The 21,018-nt window shown below is 39.5% G+C and overlaps 1 protein-coding gene across 3 annotated transcripts in view; it reads left to right on the top strand.

The window, feature by feature from the left end:
- Window positions 1–18,033: 18,033 nt before the first annotated feature.
- LOC119730405 (A disintegrin and metalloproteinase with thrombospondin motifs 3-like) overlaps window positions 18,034–21,018 on the top strand; it is a 47,486-nt gene continuing 44,501 nt past the window's right edge. For 2 of the 3 annotated variants that reach the window (XM_038203280.1, XM_038203281.1), the window contains exon 1: window positions 18,034–18,724. In XM_038203280.1, coding sequence (XP_038059208.1) covers window positions 18,626–18,724 — 99 coding nt within the window. In that variant the 5' untranslated portion in view covers window positions 18,034–18,625. The remainder of the gene's footprint in view (window positions 18,725–21,018) is intronic. The other variant, XM_038203282.1, reaches the window with a different exon arrangement.

Below are 21,018 nucleotides of genomic sequence, written 5' to 3' on the forward strand. Positions count from 1 at the left end.
AGTTTGAAGTCCGTAGACCCAATACTCGTGGAGAAAATGTGACATAAGCAAGAATATTTTGTCCGAGTTTGTTTCTGTGTGTAAATTGCCATAGAGTATGCTGTCAGCGAGCTTCACTCCGTGGTATGTTTACCTTTTATATCTCGTCTTGACGGTATCTTATTATAAAAAATTCCTGATTTTTTGGACATATATGGAGAGCTAGTTAGTCTGGCTACATTGTCCAACAAGTTTGAAGTCCGTAGACCCAATACTCGTGGAGAAAATGTGACATAAGCAAGAATATTTTGTCTGAGTTTGTTTCTGTGTGTAAATTGCCATAGAGTAGGCTGTCAGCAGGCCTCACTCCGTGGTGGTGCTTTACCTTTTATATCTCGTCTTGACGGTATCTTGTTATGAAAAATTCCTGATTTTTTTGACATATATGGAGAGCTAGTTAGACTGGCTACATTGTCCAACAATTTTGAAGTCCGTAGACCCAATACTCGTGGAGAAAATGTGACATAAGCAAGAATATTTTGTCTGAGTTTGTTTCTGTGTGTAAATTGCCATAGAGTAGGCTGTCAGCGGCCTCACTCCGTGGTGCTTTTACCTTTTATATCTCGTCTTGACGGTATCTTATTATAAAAATTCCTGATTTTTTGGACATATATGGAGAGCTAGTTACACTGGCTACATTGTCCAACAAGTTTGAAGTCCGTAGGCCCAATACTCGTGGAGAAAATGTGACATAAGCAAGAATATTTTGTCTGAGTTCGTTTCTGTGTGTAAATTGCCATAGAGTAGGCTGTCAGCGGCCTTCACTCCGTGGTATGTTTACCTTTTATATCTCGTCTTGACGGTATCTTGTTATGAAAAATTCCTAATTTCTTTGACATGTATGGAGAGCTAGTTAGTCTGGCTTCATTGTCCAACAAGTTTGAAGTCCGTAGACCCAAAACTCGTGGAGAAAATGTGACATAAGCAAGAATATTTTGTCTCTGAGTTTGTTTCTGTGTGTAAATTGCCATAGAGTAGGCTGTCAGCAGGCCTCACTCCGTGGTGCTTTTACCTTTTATATCTCGTCTTGACGGTATTATTATGAAAAAATTCCTGATTTTTTGACATATATGGAAAGCTATTACACTGGCTACATTGTCCAACAAGTTTGAAGTCCGTAGGCCCAATACTCGTGGAGAAAATGTGACATGAGCAAGAATATTTTGTCCGAGTTGTTTCTGTGTGTAAATTGCCATAGAGTATGCTGTCAGCGAGCTTCACTCCGTGGTATGTTTACCTTTTATATCTCGTCTTTGACGGTGTTATTATAAAAAAATTCCTGATTTTTTGGACATATATGGAGAGTTAGTTATTAGACTGGCTACATTGTCCAACATTTTGAAGTCCGTAGACCCAATACTCGTGGAGAAAATGTGACATAAGCAAGAATATTTTGTCGAGTTTGTTTCTGTGTGTAAATTGCCATAGAGTAGGCTGTCAGCGGCCTTCACTCCGTGGTATGTTTACCTTTATATCTCGTTTTGACGGTGTCTTATTATAAAAAAATCCTGATTTTTTGGACATATATGGAAAGTTTGTTAGACTGGCTACAACGTCCAACAATTTGAAGTCCGTAGACCCAATACTCGTGGAGAAAATGTGACATAAGCAAGAATATTTTGTCCGAGTTTGTTTCTGTGTGTAAATTGCCATAGAGTAGGCTGTCAGCGGGCCTCACTCCGTGGTGTTTACCTTTTATATCTCGTCTTGACGGTATCTTATTATAAAAAATTCCTGATTTTTTGGACATATATGGAGAGTTTGTTAGACTGGCTACATTGTCCAACAAGTTTGAAGTCCGTAGACCCAATACTCGTGGAGAAAATGTGACATAAGCAAGAATATTTTGTCTGAGTTTGTTTCTGTGTGTTAATTGCCATAGAGTAGGCTGTCAGCGGCCTCACTCCGTGGTGTTTACCTTTTATATCTCGTCTTGACGGTATCTTATTATAAAAAAATTCCTGATTTTTTGGACATATATGGAGAGCTAGTTAGACTGGCTACATTGTCCAACAGTTTGAAGTCCGTAGGACCCAATACTCGTGGAGAAAATGTGACATAAGCAAGAATATTTTGTCCGAGTTTGTTTCTGTGTGTAAATTGCCATAGAGTATGCTGTCAGCGAGCTTCACTCCGTGGTATGTTTACCTTTTATATCTCGTTTTGACGGTATCTTATTATAAAAAAATCCTGATTTTTTGGACATGTATGGAGAGCTAGTTAGACTGGCTACAATTGTCCAACATTTTGAAGTCCGTAGACCCAATACTCGTGGAGAAAATGTGACATAAGCAAGAATATTTTGTCTGAGTTTGTTTCTGTGTGTAAATTGCCATAGAGTAGGCTGTCAGCGGGCCTCACTCCGTGGTATGTTTACCTTTTATATCTCGTCTTGACGGTAATTATATTAAAAATTCCTGATTTTTTGGACATATATGGAGAGTTAGTTAGACTGGCTACATTGTCCAACAAGTTGAAGTCCGTAGCCCAATACTCGTGGAGAAAATGTGACATAAGCAAGAATATTTTGTCTGAGTTTGTTTCTGTGTGTTAATTGCCATAGAGTAGGCTGTCAGCAGGCCTCACTCCGTGGTGCTTTTACCTTTTATATCTCGTCTTGACGGTATCTTATTATAAAAAATTCCTGATTTTTTGACATATATGGAGAGCTAGTTAGTCTGGCTACATTGTCCAACAAGTTTGAAGTCCGTAGACCCAATACTCGTGGAGAAAATGTGACATAAGCAAGAATATTTTGTCCGAGTTTGTTTCTGTGTGTAAATTGCCATAGAGTATGCTGTCAGCGAGCTTCACTCCGTGGTATGTTTACCTTTTATATCTCGTCTTGACGGTATCTTATTATAAAAAATTCCTGATTTTTTGGACATATATGGAAAGCTAGTTAGACTGGCTACATTGTCCAACAATTTTGAAGTCCGTAGACCCAATACTCGTGGAGAAAATGTGACATAAGCAAGAATATTTTGTCCGAGTTTGTTTCTGTGTGTAAATTGCCATAGAGTAGGCTGTCAGCGGGCTTCACTCCGTGGTATGTTACCTTTTATATCTCGTCTTGACGGTATCTTATTATGAAAAATTCCTGATTTTTTGACATATATGGAGAGCTAGTTAGTCTGGCTTCATTGTGTCCAACAATTTGAAGTCCGTAGACCCAATACTCGTGGAGAAAATGTGACATAAGCAAGAATATTTTGTCCGAGTTTGTTTCTGTGTGTAAATTGCCATAGAGTAGGCTGTCAGCGGGCCTCACTCCGTGGTGCGTTTACCTTTTATATCTCGTCTTGACGGTATCTTATTATGAAAAATTCCTGATTTTTTTGACATGTATGGAGAGCTAGTTAGGCTGGCTCATTGTCCAACAAGTTTGAAGTCCGTAGACCCAATACTCGTGGAGAAAATGTGACATAAGCAAGAATATTTTGTCCGAGTTTGTTTCTGTGTGTAAATTGCCATAGAGTAGGCTGTCAGCGGGCCTCACTCCGTGGTGCGTTTACCTTTTATATCTCGTCTTGACGGTATCTTATGAAAAATTCCTGATTTTTTGGACATATATGGAGAGTTTGTTAGACTGGCTACATTGTCCAAAATTTTGAAGTCCGTAGACCCAATACTCGTGGAGAAAATGTGACATAAGCAAGAATATTTTGTCCGAGTTTGTTTCTGTGTGTAAATTGCCATAGAGTAGGCTGTCAGCGGGCTTCACTCCGTGGTATGTTTACCTTTTATATCTCGTCTTGACGGTATCTTATATGAAAAATTCCTGATTTTTTTGACATGTATGGAGAGCTAGTTAGTCTGGCTTCATTGTCCAACAAGTTTGAAGTCCGTAGACCCAATACTCGTGGAGAAAATGTGACATAAGCAAGAATATTGTGTCTGAGTTCGTTTCTGTGTGTAAATTGCCATAGAGTAGGCTGTCAGCGGCCTTCACTCCGTGGTATGTTTACCTTTTATATCTCGTCTTGACGGTATCTTGTTATGAAAAATTCCTAATTTCTTTGACATGTATGGAAAGCTAGTTACACTGGCTTCATTGTCCAACAAGTTTGAAGTCCGTAGGCCCAATACTCGTGGAGAAAATGTGACATAAGCAAGAATATTTTGTCTGAGTTTGTTTCTGTGTGTAAATTGCCATAGAGTAGGCTGTCAGCGGCTTCACTCCGTGGTATGTTTACCTTTTATATCTCGTCTTGACGGTATCTTGTTATGAAAAATTCCTAATTTTTGACATATATGGAGAGCTAGTTAGACTGGCTACATTGTCCAACAAGTTTGAAGTCCGTAGACCCAACCCAATACTCGTGGAGAAAATGTGACATAAGCAAGAATATTTTGTCCGAGTTTGTTTCTGTGTGTAAATTGCCATAGAGTATGCTGTCAGCGAGCTTCACTCCGTGGTATGTTTACCTTTTATATCTCGTTTTGACGGTGTCTTATTATAAAAAAATTCCTGATTTTTTGGACATATATGGAGAGCTAGTTAGACTGGCTACATTGTCCAACAGTTTGAAGTCCGTAGACCCAATACTCGTGGAGAAAATGTGACATAAGCAAGAATATTTTGTCCGATGAGTTTGTTTCTGTGTGTAAATTGCCATAGAGTAGGCTGTCAGCGGGCCTCACTCCGTGGTATGTTTACCTTTTATATCTCGTCTTGACGGTAGCTTGTTATGAAAAATTCCTGATTTTTTGGACATATATGGAGAGCTAGTTAGTCTAGCTTCATTGTCCAACAAGTTTGAAGTCCGTAGACCCAATACTCGTGGAGAAAATGTGACATAAGCAAGAATATTTTGTCTGAGTTTGTTTCTGTGTGTAAATTGCCATAGAGTAGGCTGTCAGCGGCTTCACTCCGTGGTATGTTTACCTTTTATATCTCGTCTTGACGGTATCTTATTATAAAAAATTCCTGATTTTTTTGGACATATATGGAGAGCTAGTTAGTCTGGCTTCATTGTCCAACAAGTTTGAAGTCCGTAGACCCAATACTCGTGGAGAAAATGTGACATAAGCAAGAATATTTTGTCTGAGTTGTTTCTGTGTGTAAATTGCCATAGAGTAGGCTGTCAGCGAGCTTCACTCCGTGGTATGTTTACCTTTTATATCTCGTCTTGACGGTATCTTGTTATGAAAAATTCCTGATTTTTTTTGACATGTATGGAGAGCTAGTTAGTCTGGCTCATTGTCCAACAAGTTTGAAGTCCGTAGGCCCAATACTCGTGGAGAAAATGTGACATAAGCAAGAATATTTTGTCTGAGTTTGTTTCTGTGTGTAAATTGCCATAGAGTAGGCTGTCAGCGAGCTTCACTCCGTGGTATGTTTACCTTTTATATCTCGTCTTGACGGTATCTTATTATAAAAAAATTCCTGATTTTTTGGACATATATGGAGAGCTTGTTAGACTGGCTACATTGTCCAACATTTTGAAGTCCGTAGACCCAATACTCGTGGAGAAAATGTGACATAAGCAAGAATATTTTGTCTGAGTTTGTTTCTGTGTGTAAATTGCCATAGAGTAGGCTGTCAGCGGGCCTCACTCCGTGGTATGTTTACCTTTTATATCTCGTCTTGACGGTATCTTGTTATGAAAAATTCCTGATTTTTTTGACATGTATGGAGAGCTAGTTAGTCTGGCTTCATTGTCCAACAAGTTTGAAGTCCGTAGACCCAATACTCGTGGAGAAAATGTGACATAAGCAAGAATATTTTTCTGAGTTTGTTTCTGTGTGTAAATTGCCATAGAGTAGGCTGTCAGCGAGCTTCACTCCGTGGTATGTTTACCTTTTATATCTCGTCTTGACGGTATCTTGTTATGAAAAATTCCTGATTTTTTGGACATATATGGAGAGCTAGTTAGTCTGGCTTCATTGTCCAACAAGTTTGAAGTCCGTAGACCCAATACTCGTGGAGAAAATGTGACATAAGCAAGAATATTTTGTCTGAGTTTGTTTCTGTGTGTAAATTGCCATAGAGTAGGCTGTCAGCAGGCCTCACTCCGTGGCTTTTACCTTTTATATCTCGTCTTGACGGTATCTTATTATAAAAAATTCCTGATTTTTTGACATATATGGAAAGCTAATTACACTGGCTACATTGTCCAACAAGTTTGAAGTCCGTAGGCCCAATACTCGTGGAGAAAATGTGACATAAGCAAGAATATTTTGTCCGAGTTTGTTTCTGTGTGTAAATTGCCATAGAGTATGCTGTCAGCGAGCTTGCTCCTGAGTATGTTTACCTTTTATATATGGAGAGCTAGTTAGTCTGGCTTCATTGTCCAACAAGTTTGAAGTCCGTAGGCCCAATACTCGTGGAGAAAATGTGACATAAGCAAGAATATTTTGTCGAGTTTGTTTCTGTGTGTAAATTGCCATAGAGTAGGCTGTCAGCGGCTTCACTCCGTGGTATGTTTACCTTTTATATCTCGTCTTGACGGTATCTTATTAAAAAAAATTCCTGATTTTTTGGACATATATGGAGAGCTAGTTAGACTGGCTACATTGTCCAACAAGTTTGAAGTCCGTAGACCCAATACTCGTGGAGAAAATGTGACATAAGCAAGAATATTTTGTCCGAGTTTGTTTCTGTGTGTAAATTGCCATAGAGTAGGCTGTCAGCGGGCTTCACTCCGTGGTGCGTTTACCTTTTATATCTCGTTTGACGGTATCTTATTAAAAAAATCCTGAATTTTTTGACATATATGGAGAGCTAGTTAGACTGGCTTCATTGTCCAACAAGTTTGAAGTCCGTAGACCCAATACTCGTGGAGAAAATGTGACATAAGCAAGAATATTTTGTCTGAGTTCGTTTCTGTGTGTAAATTGCCATAGAGTAGGCTGTCAGCGGCCTTCACTCCGTGGTATGTTTACCTTTTATATCTCGTCTTGACGGTATCTTGTTATGAAAAATTCCTAATTCTTTGACATGTATGGAGAGCTAGTTAGTCTGGCTTCATTGTCCAACAAGTTTGAAGTCCGTAGACCCAATACTCGTGGAGAAAATGTGACATGAGCAAGAATATTTTGTTCGAGTTTGTTTCTGTGTGTAAATTGCCATAGAGTATGCTGTCAGCGAGCTTCACTCCGTGGTATGTTTACCTTTTTTATATCTCTTTGACGGTATCTTATTATAAAAAATTCCTGATTTTTTGGACATATATGAAGAGTTTTTAGACTGGCTACATTGTCCAAAAAGTTTGAAGTCCGTAGACCCAATTACTCGTGGAAAATGTGACATAAGCAAGAATATTTTTGAGTTTGTTTCTGTGTGTTAATTGCCATAGAGTGGGCTGTCGGCGGCTTCACTCCGTGGTATGTTTACCTTTATATCTCGTCTTGACGGTATCTTATGAAAAATTCCTGACTTTTTTGGACATATATGGAGAGCTAGTTAGACTGGCTACATTGTCCAACAAGTTTGAAGTCCGTAGGACCCAATACTCGTGGAGAAAATGTGACATAAGCAAGAATTTTTGTCTGAGTTTGTTTCTGTGTGTAAATTGCCATAGAGTAGGCTGTCAGCGGCCTTCACTCCGTGGTATGTTTACCTTTTATATCTCGTCTTGACGGTATCTTGTTATAAAAAAATTCCTAATTTCTTTGACATGTATGGAGAGCTAGTTAGTCTGGCTTCATTGTCCAACAAGTTTGAAGTCCGTAGACCCAAACTCGTGGAGAAAATGTGACATAAGCAAGAATATTTTGTCTGAGTTTGTTTCTGTGTGTAAATTGCCATAGAGTAGGCTGTCAGCAGGCCTCACTCCGTGGTGCTTTTACCTTTTATATCTCGTCTTGACGGTATCTTATTATGAAAAATTCCTGATTTTTTTGACATATATGGAAAGCTAATTACACTGGCTACATTGTCCAACAAGTTTGAAGTCCGTAGGCAATACTCGTGGAGAAAATGTGACATGAGCAAGAATATTTTGTCCGAGTTTGTTTCTGTGTGTAAATTGCCATAGAGTATGCTGTCAGCGAGCTTCACTCCGTGGTATGTTTACCTTTTATATCTCGTCTTGACGGTATCTTATTATAAAAAATTCCTGATTTTTTGGACATATATGGAGAGCTTGTTAGACTGGCTACATTGTCCAACAAGTTTGAAGTCCGTAGACCCAATACTCGTGGAGAAAATGTGACATAAGCAAGAATATTTTGTTTGAGTTTGTTTCTGTGTGTAAATTGCCATAGAGTAGGCTGTCAGCGGGCTTCACTCCGTGGTGCGTTTACCTTTTATATCTCGTCTTGACGGTATCTTATGAAAAATTCCTGATTTTTGGACATATATGGAGAGCTAGTTAGACTGGCTACATTGTCCAACAAGTTTGAAGTCCGTAGGCCCAATACTCGTGGAGAAAATGTGACATAAGCAAGAATATTTTGTCTGAGTTTGTTTCTGTGTGTAAATTGCCATAGAGTAGGCTGTCAGCGGGCCTCACTCCGTGGTGCGTTTACCTTTTATATCTCGTCTTGACGGTATCTTGTTATGAAAAATTCCTAATTTCTTTGACATGTATGGAGAGCTAGTTAGTCTGGCTTCATTGTCCAACAAGTTTGAAGTCCGTAGACCCAATACTCGTGGAGAAAATGTGACATGAGCAAGAATATTTTGTCTGAGTTCGTTTCTGTGTGTAAATTGCCATAGAGTAGGCTGTCAGCAGCCTTCACTCCGTGGTATGTTTACCTTTTATATCTCGTCTTGACGGTATCTTGTTATGAAAAATTCCTAATTTCTTTGACATGTATGGAGAGCTAGTTAGTCTGGCTTCATTGTCCAACAAGTTTGAAGTCCGTAGACCCAAAACTCGTGGAGAAAATGTGACATAAGCAAGAATATTTTGTCTGAGTTTGTTTCTGTGTGTAAATTGCCATAGAGTAGGCTGTCAGCAGGCCTCACTCCGTGGTGCTTTTACCTTTTATATCTCGTCTTGACGGTATCTTATTATAAAAATTCCTGATTTTTTTGACATATATGGAAAGCTAATTACACTGGCTACATTGTCCAACAAGTTTGAAGTCCGTAGGCCCAATACTCGTGGAGAAAATGTGACATGAGCAAGAATATTTTGTCCGAGTTTGTTTCTGTGTGTAAATTGCCATAGAGTATGCTGTCAGAGAGCTTCACTCCGTGGTATGTTTACCTTTTATATCTCCTTTTGACGGTGTCTAATTATAAAAAAATCCTGATTTTTTGGACATATATGAAGAGTTTGTTAGACTGGCTACATTGTCCAAAAGTTTGAAGTCCGTAGACCCAATATTCGTGGAGAAAATGTGACGTAAGCAAGAATATTTTGTTGAGTTTGTTTCTGTGTGTAAATTGCCATAGAGTGGGCTGTCGGCGGGCTTCACTCCGTGGTGCGTTTACCTTTTATATCTCGTCTTGACGGTATCTTATGAAAAATTCCTGATTTTTTGGACATATATGGAGAGCTAGTTAGACTGGCTACATTGTCCAACAAGTTTGAAGTCCGTAGGCCCAATACTCGTGGAGAAAATGTGACATAAGCAAGAATATTTTGCCCGAGTTTGTTTCTGTGTGTAAATTGCCATAGAGTAAGCTGTCAGCGGGCCTCACTCCGTGGTGCGTTTACCTTTTATATCTCGTCTTGACGGTAGCTTGTTATGAAAAATTCCTGATTTTTTTGACATGTATGGAGAGCTAGTTAGTCTAGCTTCATTGTCCAACAAGTTTGAAGTCCGTAGACCCAATACTCGTGGAGAAAATGTGACATAAGCAAGAATATTTTGTCTGAGTTCGTTTCTGTGTGTAAATTGCCATAGAGTAGGCTCTCAGCGGCCTTTACTCCGTGGTATGTTTACCTTTTATATCTCGTCTTGACGGTATCTTGTTATGAAAAATTCCTAATTTTTTGACATGTATGGAAAGCTAGTTAGTCTGGCTTCATTGTCCAACAAGTTTGAAGTCCGTAGACCCAAAACTCGTGGAGAAAATGTGACATAAGCAAGAATATTTTGTCTGAGTTCGTTTCTGTGTGTAAATTGCCATAGAGTAGGCTGTCAGCAGGCCTTACTCCGTGGTGCTTTTACCTTTTATATCTCGTCTTGACGGTATCTTATTATGAAAAATTCCTGATTTTTTTGACATATATGAAAGCTAATTACACTGGCTACATTGTCCAACAAGTTTAAGGTCCGTAGACCCAATACTCGTGGAGAAAATGTGACATGAGCAAGAATATTTTGTCCGAGTTTGTTTCTGTGTGTAAATTGCCATAGAGTATGCTGTCAGCGAGCTTCAATCCGTGGTATGTTTACCTTTTATATCTCGTCTTGACGGTATCTTATTATAAAAAATTCCTGATTTTTTGGACATATATGGAGAGTTTGTTAGACTGGCTACAACGTCCAACATTTTGAAGTCCGTAGACCCAATATTCGTGGAGAAAATGTGACATAAGCAAGAATATTTTGCCCGAGTTTGTTTCTGTGTGTAAATTGCCATAGAGTAGACTGTCAGCGGGCCTCACTCCGTGGTGCGTTTACCTTTTATATCTCGTCTTGACGGTAGCTTGTTATAAAAATTCCTGATTTTTGGACATATATGGAGAGCTAGTTAGTCTAGCTTCATTGTCCAACAAGTTTGAAGTCCGTAGACCCAATACTCGTGGAGAAAATGTGACATAAGCAAGAATATTTTGTCCGAGTTTGTTTCTGTGTGTAAATTGCCATAGAGTATGCTGTCAGCGAGCTTCACTCCGTGGTATGTTTACCTTTTATATCTCGTTTTGACGGTGTCTTGTTATAAAAAATTCCTGATTTTTTGACATATATGGAGAATTTGTTAGACTGGCTACAACGTCCAAAAAGTTTGAAGTCCGTAGACCCAATATTCGTGGAGAAAATGTGACGTAAGCAAGAATATTTTGTCTGAGTTTGTTTCTGTGTGTAAATTGCCATAGAGTAAGCTGTCAGCGGGCCTCACTCCGTGGTGCGTTTACCTTTTATATCTCGTCTTGACGGTAGCTTGTTATGAAAAATTCCTGATTTTTTTGACATGTATGGAGAGCTAGTTAGTCTAGCTTCATTGTCCAACAAGTTTGAAGTCCGTAGACCCAATACTCGTGGAGAAAATGTGACATAAGCAAGAATATTTTGTCTGAGTTCGTTTCTGTGTGTAAATTGCCATAGAGTAGGCTCTCAGCGGCCTTTACTCCGTGGTATGTTTACCTTTTATATCTCGTCTCGACGGTACCTTGTCATGAAAAATTCCTAATTTCTTTGACATGTATGGAAACCTAGTTAGTCTGGCTTCATTGTCCAACAAGTTTGAAGTCCGTAGACCCAAAACTCGTGGAGAAAATGTGACATAAGCAAGAATATTTTGTCTGAGTTCGTTTCTGTGTGTAAATTGCCATAGAGTAGGCTGTCAGCAGGCCTCACTCCGTGGTGCTTTTACCTTTTATATCTCGTCTTGACGGTATCTTATTATGAAAAATTCCTGATTTTTTTGACATATATGAAAAGCTAATTACACTGGCTACATTGTCCAACAAGTTTAAGGTCCGTAGGCCCAATACTCGTGGAGAAAATGAGACATGAGCAAGAATATTTTGTCCGAGTTTGTTTCTGTGTGTAAATTCCAATAGAGTATGCTGTCAGCGAGCTTCAATCCGTGGTATGTTTACCTTTTATATCTCGTCTTGACGGTATCTTATTATAAAAAATTCCTGATTTTTTTGACATATATGGAGAATTTGTTAGACTGGCTACAACGTCCAAAAAGTTTGAAGTCCGTAGACCCAATATTCGTGGAGAAAATGTGACATAAGCAAGAATATTTTGCCCGAGTTTGTTTCTGTGTGTAAATTGCCATAGAGTAGACTGTCAGCGGGCCTCACTCCGTGGTGCGTTTACCTTTTATATCTCGTCTTGACGGTAGCTTGTTATAAAAAATTCCTGATTTTTTGGACATGTATGGAGAGCTAGTTAGTCTAGCTTCATTGTCCAACAAGTTTGAAGTCCGTAGACCCAATACTCGTGGAGAAAATGTGACATAAGCAAGAATATTTTGTCCGAGTTTGTTTCTGTGTGTAATTGCCATAGAGTATGCTGTCAGCGAGCTTCACTCCGTGGTATGTTTACCTTTCATATCTCGTTTTGACGGTGTCTTGTTATAAAAAATTCCTGATTTTTTGGACATATATGGAGAATTTGTTAGACTGGCTACAACGTCCAAAAAGTTTGAAGTCCGTAGACCCAATATTCGTGGAGAAAATGTGACGTAAGCAAGAATATTTTGTTTGAGTTTGTTTCTGTGTGTTAATTGCCATAGAGTGGGCTGTCGGCGGGCTTAACTCCGTGGTATGTTTACCTTTTATATCTCGTCTTGACGGTATCTTGTTATGAAAAAATTCCTAATTTCTTTGACATGTATGGAGAGCTAGTCAGACTGGCTACATTGTCCAACAAGTTTGAAGTCCGTAGGCCCAATACTCGTGGAGAAAATGTGACATGAGCAAGAATATTTTGTCCTAGTTTATTTCTGTGTGTAAATTGCCATAGAGTATGCTGTCAGCGAGCTTCACTCCGTGGTATGTTTACCTTTTATATCTCGTTTTGACGGTGTCTTATTATAAAAAATTCCTGATTTTTTTGACATATATGGAGAGCTAGTTAGTCTGGCTTCATTGTCCAACAAGTTTGAAGTCCGTAGACCCAATACTCGTGGAGAAAATGTGACATAAGCAAGAATATTTTGTCTGAGTTCGTTTCTGTGTGTAAATTGCCATAGAGTAGGCTGGCAGCGGCCTTCACTCCGTGGTATGTTTACCTTTTATATCTCGTCTCGACGGTATCTTGTTATAAAAAATTCCTAATTTCTTTGACATGTTTGGAGAGCTAGTTAGTCTGGCTTCATTGTCCAACAAGTTTGAAGTCCGTAGGCCCAATACTCGTGGAGAAAATGTGACATAAGCAAGAATATTTTGTCTGAGTTTGTTTCTGTGTGTAAATTGCCATAGAGTAGGCTGTCAGCAGGCCTCACTCCGTGTTGCTTTTACCTTTTATATCTCGTCTTGACGGTATCTTATTATGAAAAATTCCTGATTTTTTTGACATGTATTGAGAGCTATTACACTGGCTACATTGTCCAACAAGTTTAAGGTCAGTAGGCCCAATACTCGTGGAGAAAATGAGACATGAGCAAGAATATTTTGTCCGAGTTTGTTTCTGTGTGTAAATTGCAATAGAGTATGCTGTCAGCGAGCTTCACTCCGTGGTATGTTTACCTTTAATATCTCGTCTTGACGGTATCTTATTATAAAAAATTCCTGATTTTTTTGACATATATGGAGAGTTTGTTAGACTGGCTACAACGTCCAATTATTTTGAAGTCCGTAGACCCAATATTCGTGGAGAAAATGTGACATAAGCAAGAATATTTTGCCCGAGTTTGTTTCTGTGTGTAAATTGCCATAGAGTAGGCTGTCAGCGGGCCTCACTCCGTGGTGCGTTTACCTTTTATATCTCGTCTTGACGGTAGCTTGTTATAAAAAATTCCTGATTTTTTTGACATATATGGAGAGCTAGTTAGTCTAGCTTCATTGTCCAACAAGTTTGAAGTCCGTAGACCCAATACTCGTGGAGAAAATGTGACATAAGCAAGAATATTTTGTCCGAGTTTGTTTCTGTGTGTAAATTGCCATAGAGTATGCTGTCAGCGAGCTTCACTCCGTGGTATGTTTACCTTTTATATCTCCTTTTGACGGTGTCTTATTATAAAAAATTTCTGATTTTTTGGACATATATGGAGAGTTTGTTAGACTGGCTACATTGTCCAACAAGTTTGAAGTCCGTAGGCCCAATACTCGTGGAGAAAATGTGACATAAGCAAGAATATTTTGTCTGAGTTCGTTTCTGTGTGTAAATTGCCATAGAGTAGGCTGTCAGCGGCCTTCACTCCGTGGTATGTTTACCTTTTATATCTCGTCTTGACGGTATCTTGTTATGAAAAATTCCTAATTTCTTTGACATGTATGGAAAGCTAATTACACTGGCTACATTGTCCAACAAGTTTGAAGTCCTTAGGCCCAATACTCGTGGAGAAAATGTGATATGAGCAAGAATATTTTGTCCGAGTTTGTTTCTGTGTGTAAATTGCCATAGAGTATGCTGTCAGCGAGCTTCACTCCGTGGTATGTTTACCTTTTATATCTCCTTTTGACGGTGTCTTATTATAAAAAATTTCTGATTTTTTGGACATATATGGAGAGCTAGTTAGTCTAGCTTCATTGTCCAACAAGTTTGAAGTCCGTAGACCCAATACTCGTGGAGAAAATGTGACATAAGCAAGAATATTTTGTCTGAGTTTGTTTCTGTGTGTAAATTGCCATAGAGTAGGCTGTCAGCAGGCCTCACTCCGTGGTGCTTTTACCTTTTATATCTCGTCTTGACGGTATCTTATTATGAAAAGTTCCTGATTTTTTTGACATATATGGAAAGCTAATTACACTGGCTACATTGTCCAACAAGTTTAAGGTCCGTAGGCCCAATACTCGTGGAGAAAATGAGACATGAGCAAGAATATTTTGTCCGAGTTTGTTTCTGTGTGTAAATTCCATAGAGTATGCTGTCAGCAGGCCTCACTCCGTGGTGCTTTTACCTTTTATATCTCGTCTTGACGGTATCTTATTATGAAAAATTCCTATTTTTTGACATATATGGATAGCTAATTACACTGGCTACATTGTCCAACAAGTTTGAAGTCCGTAGGCCCAATACTCGTGGAGAAAATGTGACATGAGCAAAAATATTTTGTCCGAGTTTGTTTCTGTGTGTAAATTGCCATAGAGTATGCTGTCAGCGAGCTTCACTCCGTGGTATGTTTCTCTTTTATATCTCCTTTTGACGGTGTCTAATTATAAGTTCCTGATTTTTTGGACATATATGGAGAGTTTGTTAGACTGGCTACAACGTCCAAAAATTTTGAAGTCCGTAGACCCAATATTTGTGGAGAAAATGTGACGTAAGCAAGAATATTTAGTTTGAGTTTGTTTCTGTGTGTTAATTGCCATAGAGTGGGCTGTCGGCTTGCTTCACTCCGTGGTATGTTTACCTTTTATATCTCGTCTTGACGGTATCTTATGAAAAATTCCTGACTTTTTTCGACATATATGGAGAGCTAGTTAGACTGGCTACATTGTCCAACAAGTTTGAAGTCCGTAGGCCCAATACTCGTGGAGAAAATGTGACATAAGCAAGAATATTTTGTCTGAGTTTGTTTCTGTGTGTAAATTGCCATAGAGTAGGCTGTCAGCGAGCCTCACTCCGTGGTGCGTTTACCTTTTATATCTTATTATGAAAAGTTCCTGATTTTTTTGACATATATGGAAAGCTAATTACACTGGCTACATTGTCCAACAAGTTTAAGGTCAGTAGGCCCAATACTCGTGGAGAAAATGTGACATAAGCAAAAATATTTTGCCCGAGTTTGTTTCTGTGTGTAAATTGCCTTAGAGTAGGCTGTCAGTGGGCCTCACTCCGTGGTGCGTTTACCTTTTATATTCGTCTTGACGGTAGCTTGTTATGAAAAATTCCTGATTTTTTTGACATGTATGGAGAGCTAGTTAGTCTAGCTTCATTGTCCAACAAGTTTGAAGTCCGTAGACCCAATACTCGTGGAGAAAATGTGACATAAGCAAGAATATTTTGTCTGAGTTCGTTTCTGTGTGTAAATTGCCATAGAGTAGGCTGTCAGCGGACCTCACTCCGTGGTATGTTTACCTTATATATCTCGTCTTGACGGTAACTTGTTATGAAAAATTCCTGATTTTCTTGACGTGTATAGAGAGCTAGTTAGTCTGGTAACAATCTCCAACAAGTTTGAAGTCCGTAGAGAAAATGTCACATAAGCAAGAATATTTTGTCTGAGTTTGTTTCTGTGCCTAAATTGCCATGGAGTAGCTGTCAGCGGGCTTCACTCCGTGGTGTGTTTATTTGCTATATCTCGTCCCCACCCTAACCCCTATGTGGTCCATCAGCCGAGCTGTATTTACTTGCAAAATCTCGATGTTAGGGCATATTTTTGTAAAAGATTCCCGGCAAATTTGACATGTATCGAGAGCTAGATGTGTTTACTTGCTACATCTCAGTTTTTTGGTATCTTGGTGTGAGCAATTCCAGCAAATTTGGCATGGATCGAGAGCTGGAGAGTGTGGCAACAGCTCCCAACAAGTTTGGTGTTCGTATAGATCCAATTTTTGTACAAAACAGTTGGTATACGCCAAAATATTTCTGGCCTGAATTTCTTTCAGCAGGTAAATCTCCGTACAGTGGACTGTCAGCCTGCGCTGTGTTTACTCGCTAAAACTTTATTTTAGGGTATCTTGTTGTGAGGAATTCCCGGCAAATTAGACATTTTGATCGAGACCTGTCACAGTGTGGCAACAACCAACAAGATGATGTCTCAAAACCGCTAACCTCACTGGTTTGACTGGAATCCTACTGCTGCACAATTTTAACGTGTTTTTTTAAGTGGGGTTACGACCGAGAATAAGCTTTATGCGGCCTCTCTGGGCTCCAATACATTTTGCACTAAATTTAGTAAGGCACCATTTACAGTCATCAGCCGACATTTAAAGGGAAAAATTTAAAAAAAAAAAAAACGCGTCGTCGCACCACTTTTGGGGCAATTAAGCTCCATACCAGAAACCGGACACTTTTTGGGCCTTAGTATCCGTGTATCTGAACGGAGAAAATGCGAGGCTGCATCCCATGGATACCTGATTTTACAGCCGCACCAGTGCGTTTTCGTCAAACTTATATTTGCTACAAGACTGCACATCGGTACAACAAATTCAAAGGAGAATACTTTGACTTTCATTTTGCGGTATTAAGGGAGAAGTATGAGATCGCTGGGACTCGAACCTATTTTTTTCGAGTATAAATGACAAAAACACCAGCATAAATATTATGTCATGGGGACGCTACGATCTTCCACCGAATTTGACACATAAAAATCACGCGGTTGTATGGCTGTTTAACTCTGCATAAAAAAAATGAGTGAACTTTCACCCGCACTCTACTCGTTGTTGAATTAAATGGCGCCCTCTTTTGATAATCGCGGATGCCAGTAAATGGCCCTTCACTTTGCTCTACCACTGCCCTGCAATTATTAAGCAGGGACAGCCCGGGTGGCGTACTTCAAGCGAAGTGCTTCACATCGTGTCCTGCCAACTGCCTGGGATAACCTTTTGACCGATTTAAAATAAGTCAAAACAATAAATTAAAACTTAGCCTTGTATTTCTCCGCTGGTTCTTGGAAATATAATGGCAGTGTGTGACATGCACAAAGATGACCAAATCCCATTGATTCTCAGTTTCCACACCCAAATACCACAATGATGACAAATACTGTATACAAGGCAGTAAGAATTCTTCGTTTCCTTTAATACTAATAATTTGATCATGGTTCTGCGAAAATTCCTGAAATCGTGGTTAATGTCACCGACAGACCAAGCTGAAACTGCACGAACACAGCCTCCAGTGTTTTTGTCTACATGTAGATGAACTGTCAATTGAAACGATGACGTCATGCATCAACTTATCTATATCAGGTGACTAAGGATGATGAACTTGCGTTGTCAAACTCTCAGCCGTTTTTTGTATAGCTTTACTATTTCTATTTTATTAATACAACTTGATCAAGTGAATACGCGAATTGGTTAAAAAAACTTCAGAATATTTTCTGGGCATGCGCACATCCAACCCGTGACCGTCGCAATGAATTGTTTGAGAACACGCCATTCTCCATGGTAACAAGAGGTTAGAATATATATGAAACAAAATGGAAAATTAAGAGGGAATGACAAATGGACATCAGAAACTTATTATGCCTCATAAAGACTTATGAGGCGTCGGACCTATGAGGCGTCGGACTTATGATATACGGCCCCACCTTGACATCCACGTATGGTACGTGACATAATATGCTTATACTGCCGGGCCGGAGCTATAGTACGCTAAACCGGTTGATACCCGCTAATGAACCCGGGTGATCGTATCACGTCCGTGAGGAATTTCATCGAACAGACAAAGTGGGCGAGATAATCTCCCCGTATACCATCATAATGACAGCATCCAAAATCCGTTCCTCAAGTGGATAAAAGAGCCCCGATTTGCCGCAGGGGATGATAGCCTAAAACACGACTCACCCGCGCAGAAGAAAACACACAGCAAGCTAGTAAAGTATATTCTTGAAGCATTCTATGTGCATTTGCGCCCTCAAGATTTTCCATAACACGTCTCTCCCGCCTACCACTGACCTACCTCCATGTACTGACGACGTCACTGCCAACACGTCAAAATCACGATCTTGATTGAAAAGTTTGACGTTGAACAAGTCCCAAAGGTATCTGCCCTTCATTCACTATACGCCACGCACTACGCCCACATGCACATGGTGTATTGAGCACCCACACAGAAAACTGCTAGTGCTACTCGACAAAACTGAACGTCTATCCAAGAGTTTTTCTGCTATCAGCATTCGAGAAAACCTGACATCATTAAGACAACACAACGTCAAGCGATAAGAGACATTTCCCCAATGGCTATGGGACTTATTTCACACTGGACCAGACGGGAGTTCTTTGTAGTTACAATCGTCGTAGCTATTTTATTACATGATGAAAATGTTCGAACGAAGGTAAGTTACAAAATCCATGGCCTCGTCGGGATCTTCAGTAAAGATCTTACGTTCACCCATGGAGCTAGTGTTTACCACAGTAACGATTGCTCATAGCATCGAGCTTGGACCCATAGTAAGGGTTGTGTGTATAAGTGTAACGTGTAATTCTGCAAGGAATTGGTCGTACAGGACTGAATTTACCTTGCACTCGGCGCTGTTGATGTTCTGATTACAGAGTATTACAAAACAACATGCGAAATCGACACCAAAGCTATTTTCTTACCCGGCTTATCAAGACTACGTTACGCATTATATTCCTGGTAACTAGGAGAAAGGCTTGAAATTAATGTGTTTCGAGCCTGATAGTAAATAGTAATTGTAACTCTACAGTGATTTGGCATCACATGTTACCGGTTCTGTTTTCCTTCCTCTAGTGCTGTGAATGAATGGATATTGGGCTGAATATGTCATGAAACATGACTTCTCGGTACTAATCGTGATCAATCAATTTCAGAGTGGAACAAGGCTCACAGCGACTGAATCCTCGATCTATTTTGGAGCATTAGTCTCTCAGAAAAAATTAAAGGGCACCGTTTCAGAACTGAAAGTTCATTTTCTTCTACGTAAACCCGTGTTCAACTTTTTCGGGTGGTATTCCCATCACTTTAGAAAGGCGTACGTGTACGGGCCTACACAGAGGAATTTACATTTGTAGTTCATATAGGGACGCATGGCATACTGTTGCACGTCCATCGGAGTATTAGCCGACAACGAAGTTGCGATGGGTGACCCTATAACGACGCCCCGGTGTCTTCGAACATGTCGACCTACATACGTGACATTGCTATCATGGCACGACCCACGAATGTGGGCAGAACATTAATCACTGTCTACAACAAGCCTGGCCGCTTGACATTGATGATAGGATTATACGTGTATCGTACGGTAGGCCTACATGTACATGTACATCGTACCACGCTGTAGGTAAAAAAGGGGGAAAACAGTCAGTTACCTTTGGCAAATTGACAGAATGATTCATATATCAAGTTTATTTTTCTGGACCTAGTATGGGCAAACCTTTATTGACTGACGGAGTACATGTTTTTGAATATAGATCACGTAATTTCGTTCTAAAATGCTAAACTGCTGCAGACTTTCTAGTCTAGATCGACTATATACAAGTCTTTTTATCACTCGACTGCATGCTTTTCAATTTCAAATGGCCTTCGGTGATATTGTAACTGACTTGCCCGTCTGTTTGCAATTCAAACGCAATTATACTCGTACACGTACAAGGTTAACGTGTTGGAGAAGTTTAGCGGTCGACACGTACCCAAAGGTTGCGACTTATAACATGGCATACATTGGGAGGGAAAGTTCCCCCCCCCCCCCCCCAAGTATTGTATGTAATTGACAGCGAAGTATAAGTAAAGCATGAAGCCGCACACTATTGTACCGTAATAGCCTGGGGGTTTTCGAATCGAGTAGGCCCTAAATTAATTGGAACTTAGATAGAGGGCCTACAAGAGACTCGAAGAGTGTTATTGACGAAACAAATGCTGTGCATGATTTTTCACTGTTTTCTCGAATGTGTAATTTCCACGGAGCTGAAACTAAAATAGGTTAGGTTTTAAACATTTTTTTCTTTGGGTTTTGATTACGGTGTTATTATTGCAAACGAACAAAGTACATAGCTAGCAAATGAACCTACATGTTGAGATTTGAAGGTTTGCATGGTGGAAAGATACTAAGACAAGATAAGTTTGCGGTAGCACCATGTGAATTAATCATCTCTTTTGTGAGTATGTGTGGTTCTCAAAAGAACCGGATATATGTTGTACATAATATACATACATGTATATGCCTTTAAATGACCCAGGTTCGGCACTTGTAAGTGGGAGCCATGAACATATTATTTACTGATGTTTATCTCCAGCCATGGTGATAGTGTATGTTTCAGTGAATCCTGAGCGATGAGCATTATTACGTCATATCCGTAGCCGCTAAATGTATGTTCCAACGCTTCCTCAGTTTCAAGGCCCCTTTATAACATCATTGAGCTGAGCAGTTCAACGAGGGGTCAATGACCTAGTGTGACACTACTACCGCGTTGTTTCGCATATTTATCAGAGCTGTTCAGTAGTGCTGGAATACATGCGACAAATGTTGGAATATTGTTAGATTCAAATTCAAACTTCAAATTCAAATCACATTTATTTCCTCTTTATGACAGAAACGAAAACATAATGTAAGTATTGAAACAAAATATAAAGGCCACTATAGGTGACAAAACCTTAGAAGCAAAGCTTGTA

This window comes from Patiria miniata, unplaced genomic scaffold (genome assembly GCF_015706575.1).
Source record: "Patiria miniata isolate m_02_andy unplaced genomic scaffold, ASM1570657v1 HiC_scaffold_22, whole genome shotgun sequence".
In the NCBI taxonomy this organism is placed as follows: Eukaryota; Metazoa; Echinodermata; class Asteroidea; order Valvatida; family Asterinidae; genus Patiria; species Patiria miniata.